Source organism: Cuculus canorus, chromosome 18 (genome assembly GCF_017976375.1).
Source record: "Cuculus canorus isolate bCucCan1 chromosome 18, bCucCan1.pri, whole genome shotgun sequence".
Taxonomy (NCBI): domain Eukaryota; kingdom Metazoa; phylum Chordata; class Aves; order Cuculiformes; family Cuculidae; genus Cuculus; species Cuculus canorus.
In genome coordinates, this window is record NC_071418.1 from 1,525,813 (window position 1) to 1,544,077 (window position 18,265).

An 18,265-nucleotide genomic window follows, 5' to 3' on the forward strand; every position below is an offset into this window, starting at 1 on the left:
TGTTTGAAAACCTCTGCGTAGCTGACAAAACTATAAAATTAATGAAACTAACCTGGATAAAGACAATTGGATGTGAATGAGAAAAACTACAGAGCCAAACGAGGCCTGGGTACAACCAGCATTAGCAATACAAACATCTGAGCACCAGTGAATAAACCAAAACACCCAATAATTTCCCCAGTTGCTCACAACACAGCTTCCCATAGCTCAGCATTTTTACAGGTACTCTGAATTCATCTCGGCGTAATGACTTACCTCTGTATGTCTTGAATGAAGTGCATTGTACTCTTTCTTGAGTTCTGCTTCCCTCTCCTCAAGTCTGCTAACTGGAAAAAGGAAAATAATAAAGAAATAAGATTAAACTCAGCATTCCAAGCAATGAGACAGACCAGCCCAGGACCAGGCGACCAGCCCAGAGGGGAGAGCTGCCTTAGTAGTGAACAGCAAAAACCAGGATAAAACATATGTCTCTTCTTATGCTTCTAAACTCATCAAGCCATGGCACCCAGCTAGAATCCCCCTCGGCCGAGAGCTGTGAGCTCCAGCTAAAGCTCTACACTGCTTTCCTAGAAAATAACTGCACCACCTCCAGAGGTGTTAAACGGAGACAAACGGGAAGCTATTTAAAAAATACCTTGTTTAAATCGCACGTTGTAATACCAAAATTAAGACTCCTGCTGGCACTAACTTGAATTCCACTGAGTATTAAAGCCACAGATTCAGGAAAACTAAACATTTGAATATTCTGTAGGTATTTCAGGAAACTAAAAGTACACGTAGCAGATTGATAGTACTTCAGACAATAGCTTCAGACTGAGGAAAGGAGCAGGAACAACCCATGCAATTGATCTGCAGAAACTGAGAATTTCACACTTCCTTCACCCAACAAACTCCTTCCATTCAATCAGAAAACATTTTTTGCTGCTTGGACACAAATTCCAGTATTTGTTTAGGTATTTATGAAGATTATATTTATATGGGATATAAGCACATGTTTCAGGTTCTGTAACTGACTTCTCTTATCCCACTTCCACCTTTAAATATCTTGGGAAACGTCAAATTTACAGTCACTCGTGTCCAGAGACACAGTGCCAAACAGACATTGTCTGCAGAGAAACGCCAGTGCCTTCTCTGCCAATCACAAATTTGCATGCTGCCCACTGGGCTTTCTAAAGTTAATTCACAATAGACCATTTTTTTGTGTTCCATATAATTGGATTTAGGTACGGTATTTTATCATAAATGCATTTCAACCAAAAAATATGCTGGAACCAAAACACATCATTGTCTCTTCTGGGTAAATATTCTCACCTCCTAATCTGATCTTGTTCTTATAAGAACATTAAGTTCCATGTCACAAACTTTTGCATTCCACCTATAAATATCTGACCAAAAATATTAAATCAGGTTTTATTTACACTACCGTAGATTGAACACTTGCATTTCTGCACTGTTATCAGACTGAATACGAGTTCTTTTGGGTCAAACAGCATCTTCTACCCAAATCAAGTTAAAAATAACTTGGACCTAGTATTAACTTCTCGCCTTCTCTCTGTGGCCAAACCAGTGTTTCACCAAGAAGAGCTTGGATTGATTTGCTGTTCTGAAAACAGCAGGATGCTGTGTTTGTACATTTGGCTATCGAAGAGAGTCCCTTCTTGAGAAAATCCAGCGTGAAGTCAGCACCAGCACACAAGCTACACCAGACTGGGTTTGTTTTTAAAGCCTGAGTGACAACTCGGGAATGTGAGATTCTAAAATCCATTTAAAGCCATTTTCTTCATTGCTACAACACTGGCAGCAATAGAATTATTGTAACTGTCAAACTCCAGCACCCAACCCACCAGCACAATACTCCCTTGAAAAAGTACATGAGCAGTTAATTATACGCCAGTGGATCCCAGCCTCCTCTCACCACTTTTGTTCAGGTATATTAATAGACGAGTTTAAAGCAAGCCAATCACTGCTCTAATTTCCTACTCCACTCTAGCTTAGCCCCCAGTCTGTGGCACAGCAGGGTGCAAGCTCCCCGGCCCTTCTGCCCCATCTAGTGGGTGCTGCTTCCCACAGCACAAACCCAACAGCAGGCGCTCTTCCAACTTCACAGCACAAGGCACTGCGAAGGTAACTGAGAAATGCTTTAGCGGAAACAAAGCCTTCCTTTCCAGCACACGCTGTAATGGGCACACTTCTTATAGAAAGGTTCTTGAGGTTTAGTAACTGCTACTCAAGGCACAGGGGAAATCCACCTTGTGAACAAACCAATGCAGATGAGAAAAGAGTGGCAAATAGTAAGCTCCAAATGTGTTCATTAAAAAATACAAGAAGTCAAGCTGTTCTCTTCCTTCTCAGCTGCAAATAAGATTGGTTCTGGTATTCTGTCTTTGAAAAAGATGTAGGAACACCCCAAACCCTACCAACCAGGTCTGAACTTTTTCATTTCTTTCAAGGGTCTGCTGAAAAGCTTCCTTGTGTTTGTTCAAACAAACACTGCCATTAAGCCGTGCCTAAAAGCAGCACTACCAACAGATGTACTTCTTACCAGTTTATTCACATCATCATGTGCGCAGACACACAAATTGAGTCAAATCTCAAAACCACGTTAAGCTTCACAGCCGAAATTTCCTATCAGTCTCCTTGTTAACAGGACTGGTTGGTGTTAATCGCTGCTCCAGCTCTACATAGGCCAAGCTCAGAGTACTCATAATTCAAGACGCTGTCTACCTGAGTGCATGTCACAGTAATGCCGGTGTCCAGAGAGCTCAGATGAAAATAAAACATCAAATAACATCTGCAGAAGATTCACACAGAATCCGGTCTAGCATTTCTCTCAAAGCCAGTGAAAGTCACAGTTGTGTTCAGCTTCCAAGGAAAACAAATCCACGTGTTTCTAGGTCAGCTGCCAAAACATTTGTCTCATATCCCAAATAAACCCTACAGCAAGTCATATCAATCGCTGCACAACGTCACCTGACACGGGAAATACAACCACCCCAAAGGCTGCATCACAACATTCGCAGCTCTGAAGACCAAGAGTTGCTTCTTGGTTTGGTTTTGTATTGGTTGTTTGGGGTTGGGTTGTTCATTTGTTTTCAATATCTCGTGTTCCCTCAAAATAATCTAACCAGACCATAAATTACAAGGCTAAGTTTGATAAAGTTATGAGGTACAGAACTATACCTGTGCCTTGGCTGCCCTGCCCAATGCAGTATAATACCCTGGTTGTACTGCAGCATGAGGCAGATCCAGAAAAGGAACCGAATCCTTCACCTCCCACAGCCTGCCACCTCCACCAGAAAGCACTTCAACCATGCAGACATCGCGTCTGTCAGATTCTCTTGTAAATAAGTCACTTTGGGAATGATTCCTCCAGAAAGCATCGTCCAAAGCTGTTCCATTCCTGTTGTAAGTCAAAATACACTACAGTCGCCTTTTATTCCAACAAAACTGACTAAGAGTCTGTAATGCATAGAATGAACTGACATTCCCAAAGAGGGAGACAGGGAAGGGAAATAAAATCCTGAGCCTTTGCAGAACTCGGTGGCCCATGAGCACTAGAAGGCACCGACCCTCGCAGTACCAGGAGTCCTATGCCCTCAGGGAGCACTGCAGGACGAGTGAGCTGTGTGTTGCTATTACACGGCTTTAACAGCTCCAAGTGCCAGGTTTTCCAGATTCAGGGTCAAGATTTAAAGCAGTCTAATGCTGCAAACTAATTACAAGCAGAGCTAAGGGTCTCCCTGCAGCAAAGACTGGAAATATTGGGAAGGTCAGATAGATTTGAGCGCTTTTAAGGGATGTTCAAGATTACACCAGGCTGGTGTCTGCTTCAGACACATCACTGAGGTGGAAGGCATGGCGAAGAGAAAAACTTCAGTGTTACATTTCTATTTGTTGACAACTGGGCATTTCCACACTTGGTGCACCTCCACAATATTCAGAGGTGCCCTCTGCTGTTGTGAGAAAAGAAACAATCCATGGAAGTACACAAGTACAGTCAAGTCATAAACCAAAAAAAAAAAAAAAAAAAAAAAGATACATTTGCTAAAGATATAAAGCAAAAGCTGCTGAAAACTCCTGCAGCACTATCATCCCTAGACAAATCTCCAGAAACTCTGTGGCATTTAACTTGCTTTAATGTCTGGCCCCCTTAGAGCACCAGCACTGTCTCTCCTCTGTGCCCGGCAAGAAAAGCCGACGGCCACCACACACCAGTGCCAGGGCAGAGGCAAACCACGGAAAGCCACGGAGAAGAGCAGCAGTGCAAGGTGAGACAAGGAGATGAGCCAAGGAGCCACACCGCTGCGGCACACTCCTGCACTCAAATAGAAATAGCAAGTCCTTATGCCTCTGCTCTCCTTTAAGTGGTTGTAAAGTTTACCAAAACATCCCAGGATGCAAAGTTGCACCGCTTTTTGTCAGCAAACGTGACTTAGGGACCCACCGCAGCCCACCAGATACCAGGACCAAGTGTCATACACCACGTGGGAGCGGTAACTGTGTATCCGCCCCCACCATCCTGGATTTCATCACCCACTGTGGCTCACAACCCTCCCCGCAGGGCCACCGGGTCACACTGTCATTGCTCCTTCTTTCCATCTCCTCCCGTGAAAGGGCAGAGTACGTAGCTCACTCATCTGGGAGGTGGCTGACAGCCACTGTTCCAACTTGTCATGCAGGGGAAAAGCTCAGGGAACCACAGCAACTTCACAATTGGTTGACACAAAATAAACCTCTTATTTCACTTCTTTAATTTCCAATGCCAGATTTACTCCAACCTAGCAGGCTGAGTATGTGGCTATGAACACAACCCCACAAGATAAATTGAAGTGCAAAGAAATAGTTCTCTTTTTTCTTTAATGTGACTATCACTAAGATTGCAAAACCAAACACTTACAATCAAGGACATAAAGCTACAGCTTCTGAAGCGACTTGAACCAACACCCATGTTCAAGCACAGACAATCACGCTGAACCCAACCATGTAACTTCCAAGCTGCCCTCTCCCAGGGATAACTAGTCCTTGCTAAACGCTCAGGATGGATGGTGCATAAGAGAATGAGTCAAAACTTTTTACTGGACAAAACTTGTTCTCCAAGGCCTTGTTTATTTGAGGAAACACACACGCAGTGCAAGAAGTACTTTACAAGATGCAGAAAATCCTGTAGTTAAAGGACTATGTGGGCCCACGTGTCTTACCTGTTTCTGTTTTAAACCATTAATCACACCATAAACGGATGCTGCTATCTCTGCGCCTGTATTCTGACATGAAAAAGCAATGCCGGGTGCTACTGGCTTGCTTGCTCTGTACAAGGCATTTGCGATTTCCATTCTCAATGATAACACTTCCACTATTTTGGATGTTCAAGTGTCTTGCTGGCAAAACCACAAACTAGTTTAGATGCACAGGCAGCAGTAAAGGAAGAAGAAGAGAAAAGGAAATACAGCTAGAAGACTTTTAAGCAACATCCAGTGAATATGAATGACATCTTTGATATTGTAGGACACAGAAATTGCCTTGCCTATGAAACAGAAAACAAGGTAATGCAGTGGAGTTCGGCTGCTTCAAGAATACATACACTAGTATACAGTTTTCATACCCTAGAAATCCAGAGCACTAAAAAAACCAGATCACTTGCATAATATTCATTAGATGTTCAACGATTGTGCCTGCACCCCCTTTGATCTCGCTCCACATCAGCAGTGTGTCAAGTCTTCCCAACAGTCTTTCATGTTGTCCCAGACAACTCACCAACCAAACCATCAGCAAAATTCAGTGTTCAACGCAGCCCTCCAAGGTGCCTCCAGTTACATTTTTGCCATCACAAAGGGTTTTTTCTTCAATAAGATGATTTTAGAACTCTCTAGAAGTCCATGCTCTAACACCAAAACTTTATGTTATGACAACTACTTACAACAACATTTCATATGAAAAAAAAGCAGTTTTGGCCAACATTCAGTGGTTCTACTGGAACAATTATTCATTATTAAGACACAGACAAGACAATGGAATTAGAAGTTTAAAATCATACATATATTTGAAGGCTTCATATTCAAAGCACAGAAAGAATTTGACACAAACAGGTTCACAGAACAATATAAAGCAGTGTTAGTACATCAGTACACAGTAACTGTGGGTTCAGTAAGAGAAACCCCAGGTACGCTGCCATGGACGTTGCCAGGAACCCAAATTATTTTTCTTCTTTGTGCAACTAATTTGTGCTTTTTATTGTATTAACAGAAAAAGTAGTGCCATATGCGACATGATGCAATCTCAGTGCCATAATCCTGTTGTCAGAGGCCAGGGTCTCCCATTAAGAAGTTGTTTGGGCTGTGGGCTTAGAGCACAGGCGCTCTGGAAACAGTATCCTTTGTTACCAAAACAGACCACTCAACTCCTGTTCCAATGTTTTCTTTTCCCTTCTCTGCTGCTTTTAAACACACACACGCTTCCATTCACAAGAATCCGAGCACTTCCAATACAAATCTCTACACTATGCTTTACGATTACCCATTTGAGCTTGACTTGATCTATGAAGATAAAGATATGCTCCTGGGAATCAACCATCCTGGTTTGCACTGGAAAAAGCAGCTTGACCCCATCATTGTCTGTACAGGACACAGAATATTTTAACTGCAGCAGACCTGAAGTCACCCATGCCTCTAAGATTTGCCAGCAGCATTTTAAACCGTTCAAAGAGCAGAAGGATTCAGCACTTCATGCCACCTACATTAACCTACTTCTGCCCTGCTATAGACCCACTCGCGCCACTGAAAAGTAAACCATACAGGAAGGTCATTATACCTTAAGTTGAAAAGGGAGCTATGACTTGTTGTGTTGGGGGCAAGAAAGGTGGCGAAGTAGAAATAAAAGCAGAAAAAATAGTGAAAATGGACACTCTTCTTCCAGAAACCTTGGAATCATCTCAGCCTTGATGCAGCCTTACTTTACATTTCGGCAGGGCCCAGCAACAGAAGCTGTACATCAATGGATGGAGAGGCCAATCTTGTGTCAATAAAAGTTAGCTTAGAAGCTTGACAAAATGCCCACGCTAATTCATATTGATTGTTATTGCTACACTGTGCTAAAAAGGTTAAATGAAAACAGAAATCATAACCTTCATTGCATATTTAGCAAACTGACAGCGAGGAAAATATAATCCATCATTAGCAGCACAGGTCTTTCATCTTCAATTTAAGGCTGCAGGGTGGGGGAAATGAAACGAGAAGAGAGCTTCTGTGGGTCTGGGAAATTTTTGTCCTCTTGTGATTACATCAAGCTTTAGCGTAGACAACAGTTCAATGGGAAGAAAATTAGCTTATTTATGAACACTGACAAGGCAATAGGTTCTAAAGATCTCCTGAAAAAGTTGCGAAACGTGGAGATAGCAAGGGCTGAAAGGAAACATGGAGATAGCAAGGGCTGAAAGGAGAATGAAAGAACAAGCAGGATACCAGAAGAATCGGATCACGGTCACAAGCTTAGATCTAATTTGTTTGCCTTAATTCTAAGATAAACAAACTTAAAAAAGAGTTAAACCTAGTTATCTGTCAAAACACCAGAATCTAATAGTATGGGTATTTAGCATATGTATTCACCTCTTAAATGACATTTAAAATGCACTATCATCAGCTAAAGGGAGTGCAATGTATTTTACTTACTCTGATCAGCATAGTTTTTCGCTTTTAGTTCAAGTTGTCGAGTTTGTGACTCCAATGCTTCCACCCGGGTCTGCAAGTCCTTCTTCTCCTGTTCTTGAGAATCTTCAAACTCGATGAATTTCTAAACAATAACAACAAAAAAGATTAAGTTAAATTCAGCAATTAATTGCAGATTTTTTGTAAAAAGACTGAACAAAGCTCTTTCTTCAAAGAGATACACATACACAGGCATTCCGAGCTTATTTTTAATCAGACTTTCACTTCAAGCAACAGGTAGGAAACTCCTGCAGCCTTTACAGCAAGACAGGGTGCAGGCAGGTTGCCAGAACCCAGTAATGTTATCAGTGATTTGAACATAATTTTTTACTACTGTGCTGCTTTGATAGAGTGAATTTTCTTTCTGGTGGCTGGCATAGTGCTGCATTTTGGATTCGGGGTGAAAATAAGGTTAACACACCAATGGTTTTAGTTGTTGCCAAGCAGTCAGGTACTTTCCAGCTTCCCGTGCAGGTCTGCCAGCCCGAGGGAGAGGGGTGCATGGTGAGCTGGGAGGGGCCACAGCCAGGACAGCTGACCCAAGGGATATTCCACACCAGAGGACGTCATGCTCAGGATATAAACTGAGGGAGCTGGTGTTGAGCAATTGTATTGAGCATCACTTGTTTTGTATATTCTATTACTATTATTACCTCTCTCTTTTGCTGTCCTAATAAACTGCCTTTATCTCAACCCATGAGTTCTACTTTTTTCCCCCCTTCCCCTCCCCATCCCACTGCAAACAGCTGTGTGGAGCTCAGTTGCCAGCTGGGATTAAACCATGGTACCCAAGTATCACTAGGAGAACTCAGTGGGAAAAATACTTCAAATGTTCACATTTCAACTTCTAATAGGCCACTGTGGTTCGTAGGTTTTACAAAAGCAGAAACTCAAAACTCTATGGAAAGAGCTTCAGTTCAGCAGAGCCATCAGAAGTTTTGCTTAAGAATTAATTACTTCAGATGTAAAAATGCATCAGATACCAAGAAGTGGAACAAGAGTTTCTTTCAGACGAGCTCTCCCTGGCTATCACAGGACCAGGCATGGGATTCATATGACTCTGCTTGGAGCTGGACCGTGAAATGATCAAGAAGCAGCTGACAGCAGCCCAGGTAGCATCACTCATTCCCCTCTACAATTTAACAGGGTTCTCCTGCTTCAAAAAGGCAGATGTGCCGAAGTCTTTCTACTCTCTCAACACAAAAAGTTTGGGAATATTAATTGGTCAGTGCAATACCGAAAACCTCAAACTGTATAACCTTGTTTCACGTTTCTTTTGTGGTAAAGGACACGAGTTCTGCCCTATTTATATTTTAAATTCAAGTCACAACTGGCTCATTCCTCACAGATTCCCCTTTTAAAAAGGGCCTCAAATATTGACACAAATTTTGCACTGGGGCTAAAGACCAACCAGGTCTGAGAAACTGAATATGGGAAAACATGAAAGATGAATGATAAACCTGTAACATCTTTGTTTATTTGTTTCTCTGGTGATTTCCCAAAGTCAGATGTGTCGCCTAAGTGCAAGGCCAGGGATAGTTATACTCTTGAACACACAGCCGCGCAAAGCCATCACTGTCATTGTTACTCATGGACTAAAGATAGATATCATTTCATATTTCCTCTCAAGTTCTTTAACTGCAATTATTAAAGGCGGGTTTGTGTTAAAGTCAGATGGTTTGGTTATTTTCTACCAGTTTCATTTTGTTCAAGTCAGAACTCAAGTTACAGCTCTTCGAAGTATTTTTAGAATTAGAGCTGGGCGCTTTTTTCCCCTCTGCTGAAAACTACACCTGATCAGACCATGGACTGAGTACTTTAGACTTTGAGTGTTTTGTTTCATCTCTCCTCCCGGTGACAGTGTTAACACAGGCGGAGCCCCGGGAGATTGATCATCTCGTCCTGACTAAGCCTGTATGACTAGGAAGGGAGGACTGGTCAGATCAGCCTCCACAGCAGCTAAGGCCGAGCACCCATATTAAAGGATTTATTTTTAATTGACACTGGCGATACACTCAAACATTGCACATCATCTGGATTGTTTGAGCACGTGCAGGAATCTGTCAGTCACTCAGCATATGGACACCAGACAGGCTCCGATTTCGACTCCAGCTCCTGGTCACACAGAACACCGATGCAGACAGGAATTGAGCTTCCCTCATTTTAAGTGATACCTTGTCTAGACCACAAAGCCTTATCTCACGATGCTAACAAGAAGTCAGCTTCTTTGGAGCTTGTTTTTTTAAAGAAAAATGAACTAAATGACCCCGACTCATATTTAAAAACATCAGACCAATTCCACAAGATACAGCTAGAACAGTCCTTAAAGGTCATCTTCTTTCAAGGCTCTGATGCTCAGTGTTGATGTCTGGATCCCAATTTTGATAAACAGTGAGGTGTTACACAGGATGTGATGCACCCCACCTTCTGCACATGCCCACTGCAGAAACCCAAGCCTGACACCTCCATAAACTATATTTGGCAACTCCCATCTAATCCTCCCCATTTTCTCCAGGCGGTATCGTTGTGCCATTTCAGACAATCATCCATCCAACCTGGTCTTAAGGACCTCCAATACCAAATATGAAAAAGTGTTTCACAAAGAGCATTCAAAAGTTTTTATGTAATCAACTTCAAATCTAGTTCAGGTTTACAGCAATAACAACTGCAATAAACATGAGCCCAGACTCCACGATGGAGCAGCACAGCACGGACACACGGAGCCCTCTCTCATGCACATAACCATTCAATCGCTAAGTAACACAGTCTTAGCCAAATTAAATCTTTCTTCCTATTTGTATGTCATCATCATCTTATACTTTGTTTTCCCATCCCACGACCCAGGTGCAATCCTGAGCATACCTGGTGTCAGGGTTCCGCCTACTTGGCAGCCTCTATCACCCTTGGACATGCACTCACTGACTCCCCTGCCAGCGACGCCGGCTCTGCTGCCAACGCCAGGCTCTTCCTGGAGCAGGCAGAGAAACAACTACCAAGGCAGCTCAGCTGGGCCGGGGGCAGAGAAAAACAGATGCAACTGAAACCAATCAGCTAAGTTTATACTGTTCTAGCAAGCTTTCTTTGTAACGGATATCAATTTTGTTCTCTTATAAATGAAAAATACCTAAAATCTTACTGCAGAGTGTTTACTTAACTATCATCCAAGGAAGAAAGTTAAGCTGCGAAACAGTAACACACTAGTATTTAACCTAATTTTCACAGTAGAAAATCTTTTTTTCTTGGTTGCAAAGGCAGAAACCATCTATTGAACATAAGATTTCAGGAACAGCTTGATCCCACCAACAGCAGAAAAGCCAAAAGATGTATTCAACAGCTTGATACTGCAAAAAGGAATAGATTTTATCTTGTGTCAGGTCCACAAAAAGCCCCTTCCACTAGCCACATCCTCCCAGGTATGAGTACACTTCTACAGAAGTAAACCCAATTAGCCTATAAAATAGCAGAACCCCAAATCCTTCTTCCTTTCCCACCACTTTGCGGCAGAGCGTGCTGCTACCATCCACCAAGTGGGACGATAAGTTATGCAGAACTGTAAGCAAACCAGCAGAACAGCCGGTTCCTCTATTTCCTTCGCTGCACCACAAAATATACCCTGTTAAAAGTCAGACAAGTGACTTCAAGGCAACTAAAGAGATCATGGTTGTTACCCAGAGGACTGGAGCAGGCCCAGAATTTCTGAAATCATCTTTTTTTTAACAGAAGTCAACAGACAATGACTTTGAAGATTCTTCTTCAGTAATGCTTTTAAAATACAGGAACTCGAGGTGGCAAATTAGGACAATGGTGTAAGGAGACTGCTATTCAAACAGTAAACCATTAATATTCATCAAGATACTACTGCAAATAAAAATTCCTTCAAGAGCAAGCAGAAAGTAGGAGATATGTTAATTCTTCAGGACAACAGATGATCTGGAATACTGAACTCAGTAGCTCAAAAGTCTCCATTTTGCTCTCAGATCACACAAGCAACCTCCACAATGAAAGAAACACACAAAGCCAATACCTTGTTCTGCAAGAAAGAGCGCTGTGTCCGTGTTCCCCCCTTGCGTTTCAACCACACTGATTATCTCCAGTCTGAATAAAAGAGATACCTCTCATCAACGTACCGCTCTATCCATGACAGACATTTTCACACGGGAATAGCACAACTCACATGAGCACAGACCAAAACCACAACCCTACAACTGAAAATACGGTCTTTGACCTGATGGCACTATAGTGAGAATCACCGCAAGCTGTCTTGCAGCATGAGTACTAAGTTTTGAGACTGCATAATCTTTGTCCCCTCAAGCTAATGTATCATGACACAACAGAATGGAGATTGCAGTGAAGTGTGCTCCCACCATAAGTGTGTGCAGCTTCTGAAGAGCCACAAGAACACAATTAACACCGTATTCTGTTTCATCACCTTGCTACAGTTTCTGTGCTGCTGCCCAAGGCCTGCCTTTATCAATGTGACAAGTGCTGACTGATTTTCTCATGAATGACTTCAGAAAATATTTATCAACCTCTTGCTCTCTCAATAAAAATAAAATGTTTTCTAAAAAGCCCTTTACATGCAGCTTGTGCACATCAGAACTCGTGGTTAAAGCTTTACAGCAACAGTCCCCAGACTGAAATACTGTTGAGCCCCTTCAACACTGCCAAACAACTACATGTTTGACAAGGAGGATGACCTGCCTGTTGGTCCAAGAGTTTGTGGGACACTGTTCACACCACATTAGTTCCTCACAAACTACTGAAGCCCTGGAAGGGTCTGCAGACATTTTTCACTCACTTATAACCGTAACGTATGTGAGTATTTGTAAAGGGCTAATTCGTTTCGAATCAGGTTTTTGTTGTCAATATTGTCTTCCCCCTCAGTGTCGTTATCTCCCTGACTTTCGGAAATTTCAGAAGGTAAGCAGAACTGCAGAGATAAGGACAGGACACTAGGACTGGAAATAGACTTGTAAGAGGGCTTGTTCTGTTACAGATAATGCTGTCAATCCAATTTCCTACAGGAGTTTGGCGAGACAAACCTGCACAGCTGCCTCCTATTGTGTTGCTTTACAATCTCACGTGCTTCACCAGTTAGTTAATGCTGAAGTGATTCTGAGATGATTTTGCCCCAGTTTCTGCAGCCATCCCCTTGGTCAGAGTTTCCGCCACCACACCACCTGTTGCTGACTGCAGCTTTTATTACCAACCTTGAAGAACTGCAGTCTAGAGAGCAGGTACTTCCATAGTTTTCACAACGCCTCCTCACTCTGTTTTTGAAAATCCCCTCTATAACTGGTCTGAAGCACTGGCCCAGGGTGCCCAGAGCAGTGGTGGCTGCCCCATCCCTGGAGGAGTTCCAGGCCAGGTTGGATGGGGCTCGGAGCCCCTGATCCAGTGGGAGGTGTCCCTACCCGTGGCAGAGGTGGGACTGGATGGGCTGTGAGGTCCCTTCCAACACAAACCATTCTGCAATCTAAAATGGATAATCCACCTCCCAGCACAGAGAAAATCCAGACTAAAAGTGAAAGAGTGGCGCTGCCTGTACACGGTTCCATGTTTGCTCTGCAGTGCTGCTTTTCCCCTCAGAGGAACCTGAGAGAGGAGAAGGTGTCCCTGCTCATTACAGGGAGCTTGGACTGGGTGACCTTTACGAGCCCCTTCAACCCAAACCATTCTATGATTCCATGGAGCCTGGAAGACAGGCACTTCAGGAGAGCCATTCGGGAGCCTAAGGAGAATCACAGAATAGTCTGAGTTGGAAGGGACCCAAGTGATCAAGTTCAACTCCCGTCCCTGCACAGGACAATCCAAACATTCACACCATGTGTCTGAAGGCATTATCCAAATGCTTCTGCAATATTGTCAGCCTTGGCACTGTGACTGCTCCCCGGGGGAGCTGTTCCAGGGCTCCACCACCCTCTGGCTGAAGAACCTTTTCCTACCTGCCACTCTAACCCTCCCCTGGCACATCTTCCTGCCATTCCCTCGGGTCCTATCACTGACGGCCAGAGAGATCAGCATCTACTCCTCCTCTCGTGAGGACGCAGTAAACCACTACAAGGTTCCCTCTCAGTCTCCTCTTCTCCAGGCTGACAAGACCGAGCGTGACTTCAGGCGCTCCTCACACGGCTTCCCCTCCAAACCCTCCACCAACTCCGTGTCCTCCTCTGGACGCTCTCCAGCACCTTTAGATCCTGTCTATACCGCTGCGCCCCAAACCGCGCCCAATACCGGCGGCGGAGCCGGCCCAGCACGGAGCAGAGCGTGACAATCCGCTCCCTCACCGCGCTGCCATCAGGACAGGCCGGGTGGGAGCTGCCACACGGCCCGGGGCGGCTCCACACCGCTCCGCGGAGCCGCTGGAGGCCGGGCCGGCGGAGCCGCAGGCTCGGGGCGCTCCTTCCCTCGGCAGAAGGCGCGGGTGCCGGTCCCCGAGGGGGGACGGGGGCCGTGCGGGGCCGCCCCCGCGCTCACCTCCTCGGCCTGTTTGCGCAGTGCCTTCTCCCGCTCGTACTGCGTGAGCAGCTGCTCGTTGTCGTCCCGCAGCAGCTCCAGCTCCACGCTGGTCTCCTGGCTGTGCGCGCACACCGAGTCCAGGTTCTCCAGGACGGCCACCACCAGCGGCATCAACTCGGCCACCACCTCCTCATCGTAGCGCCCGATCAACCGCTCGAACTCGCGGTAGATGGAGCCCGCCAGCCCCGACACCCGCTCCGACATCATGGCGGGGCCGGGGCCGCCGGGGTCCTCCTGGTACACCACGCCGTCCGCCAGCTCCATGGCTGCGGGGAGGCCTCCGCTCGGGCCCGGCGCCGCCTCCTCCTGCTGCCTCTGCGGCGGGGCCGCGCCTGCAGCCCGGGCGGGGGGGGAGCGGCCCTGGCGCGCCGCTCTGACGTCACCGCCGCGCCGGGCGGGGCAAGCGTCACGCGGCAGGGGCGGGGCGAAAGGGGCGGGGCTTAGCATCACTGGGCGGAGAGAGGGGCGGGACCTTTGTGCATGGGGCATGGCTTCACCGCACCGGGATGGGCGCTGCGGAGAGGGCATGGCTAAAGGGAAGGGGCGTGGCGAGTGGGCGGGAGTCTCGTGTCAATCTAGAGTCTATAAGGGTGAGTAGGCGTGGATTATGATACGGGGCGGTGTGAGTGGGCGGGGCCACGCGGCAACGGGATGCTACGAGGGGCGGGGCCTATGCGTCACGTGGACGGAGACTGCTGAGTGGGCGTGGCCTCTGTTACGCAGGATGGGAGAGTGGGCGGGGCCTCGGGGCAATGACTAGGCTATATGGAAAGTGGGCGGGGACCTGCGTCACGTGGGGGCGGGGCTGAGGGTGTTCGCCTGTCACGTGTTGCGGAGGGGGCTTGGCCTCGGCGTCCCAGGCGCGGCGGTGATGAATGAATGGGCGCCGCGGGCGAGGGAGCAGCGAAGGCCCCAGGCCCTGCTTTGGCCTTTTCGTTTGGGTTCTGCTCAGATACCGCACTCCTAAGCCGACAGTCATTATAGCGCGGCCAGGGCAGAGGCAGTTGAAGCACAAATGTGTTTATAAGCACGCCAAAAGGAAAGAGAACCCCTTTGTGCTTTAATTATGACCAATAAACTTACGTCCCTTTAACTAAAAAGTATATTTTTTTAAGAGATACCACGTGTGCTTCCCTACCCACATCTCAGTGCGCAGTGCGGAAGAATGCAGAGCCTTAGAAGTCAGTCCTCTGAAGTTATACCGGTAACGAAACAGAAGATTACTCAGTCTATGTTAAATTAGAGACCACCAAGAAGGGAAATATTCAGATTTGGGGTATTTCAGAACAGCAGCTGTACCAGTTCTAAGGTGTTCTGAGGACAATAAACTCGGCTCCGTTCAGAAACTATCCAAGTACCCCCGGGGCAGCTGAAGGCATCCTTTGCCCCCGGCCCACGGGGCGCAGACAGTGTTCTAAGGCTGCGTCTCATTTACAAAGATCTTTGCAAACACAGACCTTAACTGCTCGGTGGGAACAGTCCCTGACTCCACAGAACGTTGGCTGAGCACCACTAGTGACCAAAGCTGGATTAATCCTGAATGATTGGAAATCACCATACTGGAATTTTGGTGGCAATAAGCAACAGCCAACCAGTAGAACTAAGAGTCTAACTTACATTACAAAGGGATCCCTTTCACTAGTAAAAATATTCGAGGCTCGGCATGCAAAACTTTGTCCAACGCAGGAGTGTTGAGGGAAGCTATTGGGAACCTGTCTCTCCCTTTAGGTGATACATACTCCCATTTGCCTCAGCCATCTGTATTGCAGAAGGCACTAAGAGCATTTGGGGTGGGGTTATTGACTCGTGGGTTTGTTACCAAGCCTCAATAAATCTTGTAGGAAGACTGCAAACAGTCAGAGTTAAGCAGTGACACTGTTTACTCAGGACAAGGTGGGCAGTGGGCTTGGAAACAAGACCCCACCCCGTTACTCAGCCACGATGCTGCATAATGTAAGGACAGCTTGACATACCTATCTGCAGGCTACCGTGAGGATAAAAACACCAATCCTCTTGGATTGTAGCAGAGATCCTTGCCTCTCCATAGGTTTTGTAGTTATTGCCATCATTCATGGCAAATTGCACCAACGCGTTAGTTCAAAAGACAGACATTCTGACAGATGTGAGAAATGGGTCAAGGTGTCTGCTGACAGCCTTTATGGAAGGCGTCCCTGAGGATACGCTATTTTTATCCTCTTTCTATTAGGGAAGTTGATTGATGTGGTTTTCTCCCACAGCTGGAGCGAGTCCATCCTTGCGCAGGCAGGCTGCTTCCACTGCTGGCGCAGTCAGACGGGCGAGTCCAGGGAAGAGAGCCATTTCTGCTCCTGCTTTACTTCTGGTCACCTGGGGGGGTTCTAACTTGGATCAATGAAGTATTTACAAAGACACATGTTAGACAAATTACCTGGGAGCCAGGTTTCAAATGGTGTAAAAATGTGTCTTTACTGGCAGTCTGTAATCATGTTTTATGCTGTACCCCTCGCAGTCTGTATAAGATCAAAAATTCAGGTATGGATTAAAAATAGAAGAGTTGAGGAATTATATCCTAGTTGTTTGCTAGGAGATTAAAAGATTGTGTTGGCTAATTTAGTGAACTAATCAAACATATGAAACACCCCACAGAAACTTAGTAGTGTTGTTTCTATCGCTTGAAAGCACCAGCTGGCTGTGGTAACTGCTGGAGTAGAACGTAATACACGCTTTTGGGGAAAGAACTGCCTGAAAAAGAAATCAGTTTTCTGGATAATAAGAAGAATTATACTCCCTATCCCTAGAAATAACAGTTTATTTGAAAGTAATTTTATTTGCAATTTAACAGGGAAGAAAATTAGTCCTCCAATTGGTGTGGGGCAAGAAGAGCTTCACTGAGAAGAAGGGGAAGAAATTGTCATAAAAGCTTAATTCTACGGTGCTTTATATCTTAAAGCGCAACAGAAACCAATCTAAAACCAGATGAATGGTTATTTAGCTGAATGAAGAGCAGCATAGCCACGAGCAACAAAACACGTTGGATTGATGAGGCTGATTCTAAGGAGCAAGGGGTGCCCAGCACAAAGCATGAGTCGCAGTGAGAACCCCCCGAATGTTCAGAGTGGTCCCAGTACGGGCTGTTAGCCAAGACCGGGACAAAGCTGTGGCTCAAATGATAACGTCAGGAGCTGTGTGTGAACTCTCACAGAGTTTGGAGATACTCACAGTCAGCCTTTTGCCTTAGGCCTGTTTTAAAAATCACTGCTGGGTTTAAGCAAAGCGTAAATGGATGGAGCTCGGTAATTACACTTCATTCACTCACTGAAGACTTCAAAGTTCTTTACTTTCTCTTGTTATGGTCAGTCTGTTTTCAGGAAATTATTTGTGTACACTAACCGCTTCTTTGCATTTTAGGTAAACATATAATTTTCAATGTCATCTAATGATTCTGGTCGAATTTTCAACAAGCAGAAAACCTGCTCATTTATACATCAGAAATAATCAGAAATCTTGCTTCTGCGGTGTTTCGCGTGCTCTGTAATGAACAACATGCTCTGCTAATCATAGATTAATCTCAAAAGTGACACAGACGACCCTTATTTAATGAGGTTAAAAGACTTGGCAAAGATCGCGCGGCAGCAGACCTATGGTAAAGCTGCAAAGAGCGCTGGCCCACCTGACGGCGAGTCCTAAGCTGTAATCGGTAAATGACATAGTTTCAGCAAGGCTGGAAATAGACATCCTGTTGCTGCTATTAAGGGAATATTTTTATAAACATCCTGTTTCTGAAGACCTTTTTCTATTTTTAAATACTCTTTTGCTTTAGTGAGGATTACAGCATTAGAGTTTATTTTAGCAGTATGAAATATTTGAAATAAATATGTGTTGAAAGGACAGAATGTAGGGAGTTGGCATTACCCAGAGAATACTCTGAAATTCTAAATTCAGAGTAACTTCAAGGGCGACTTGCTGAAATGTACAGTGCTGTGTGCATCTTTCATTGAATCTGAGCCCATGGGAAAATGAGTGTATGCTGGCATGATCACACCTGGAAAAAACATCCCGAGATACTGGCA

General features: G+C 45.2%; 1 protein-coding gene across 2 annotated transcripts in view; it reads right to left on the reverse strand.

The window, feature by feature from the left end:
- The window catches only part of SPAG9 (sperm associated antigen 9), a 58,730-nt gene extending 44,127 nt beyond the window's left edge, over positions 1-14,603 (reverse strand). The window contains exons 1-3 of one of the 2 annotated variants that reach the window (XM_054083501.1): positions 14,175-14,603; positions 7,662-7,782; positions 256-326 (exon numbers count right to left, since the gene is read on the reverse strand). In XM_054083501.1, coding sequence (XP_053939476.1) covers positions 256-326; positions 7,662-7,782; positions 14,175-14,480 — 498 coding nt within the window. In that variant the 5' untranslated portion in view covers positions 14,481-14,603. The remainder of the gene's footprint in view (positions 1-255; positions 327-7,661; positions 7,783-14,174) is intronic. The other variant, XM_054083502.1, reaches the window with a different exon arrangement.
- Positions 14,604-18,265: the final 3,662 nt, after the last annotated feature.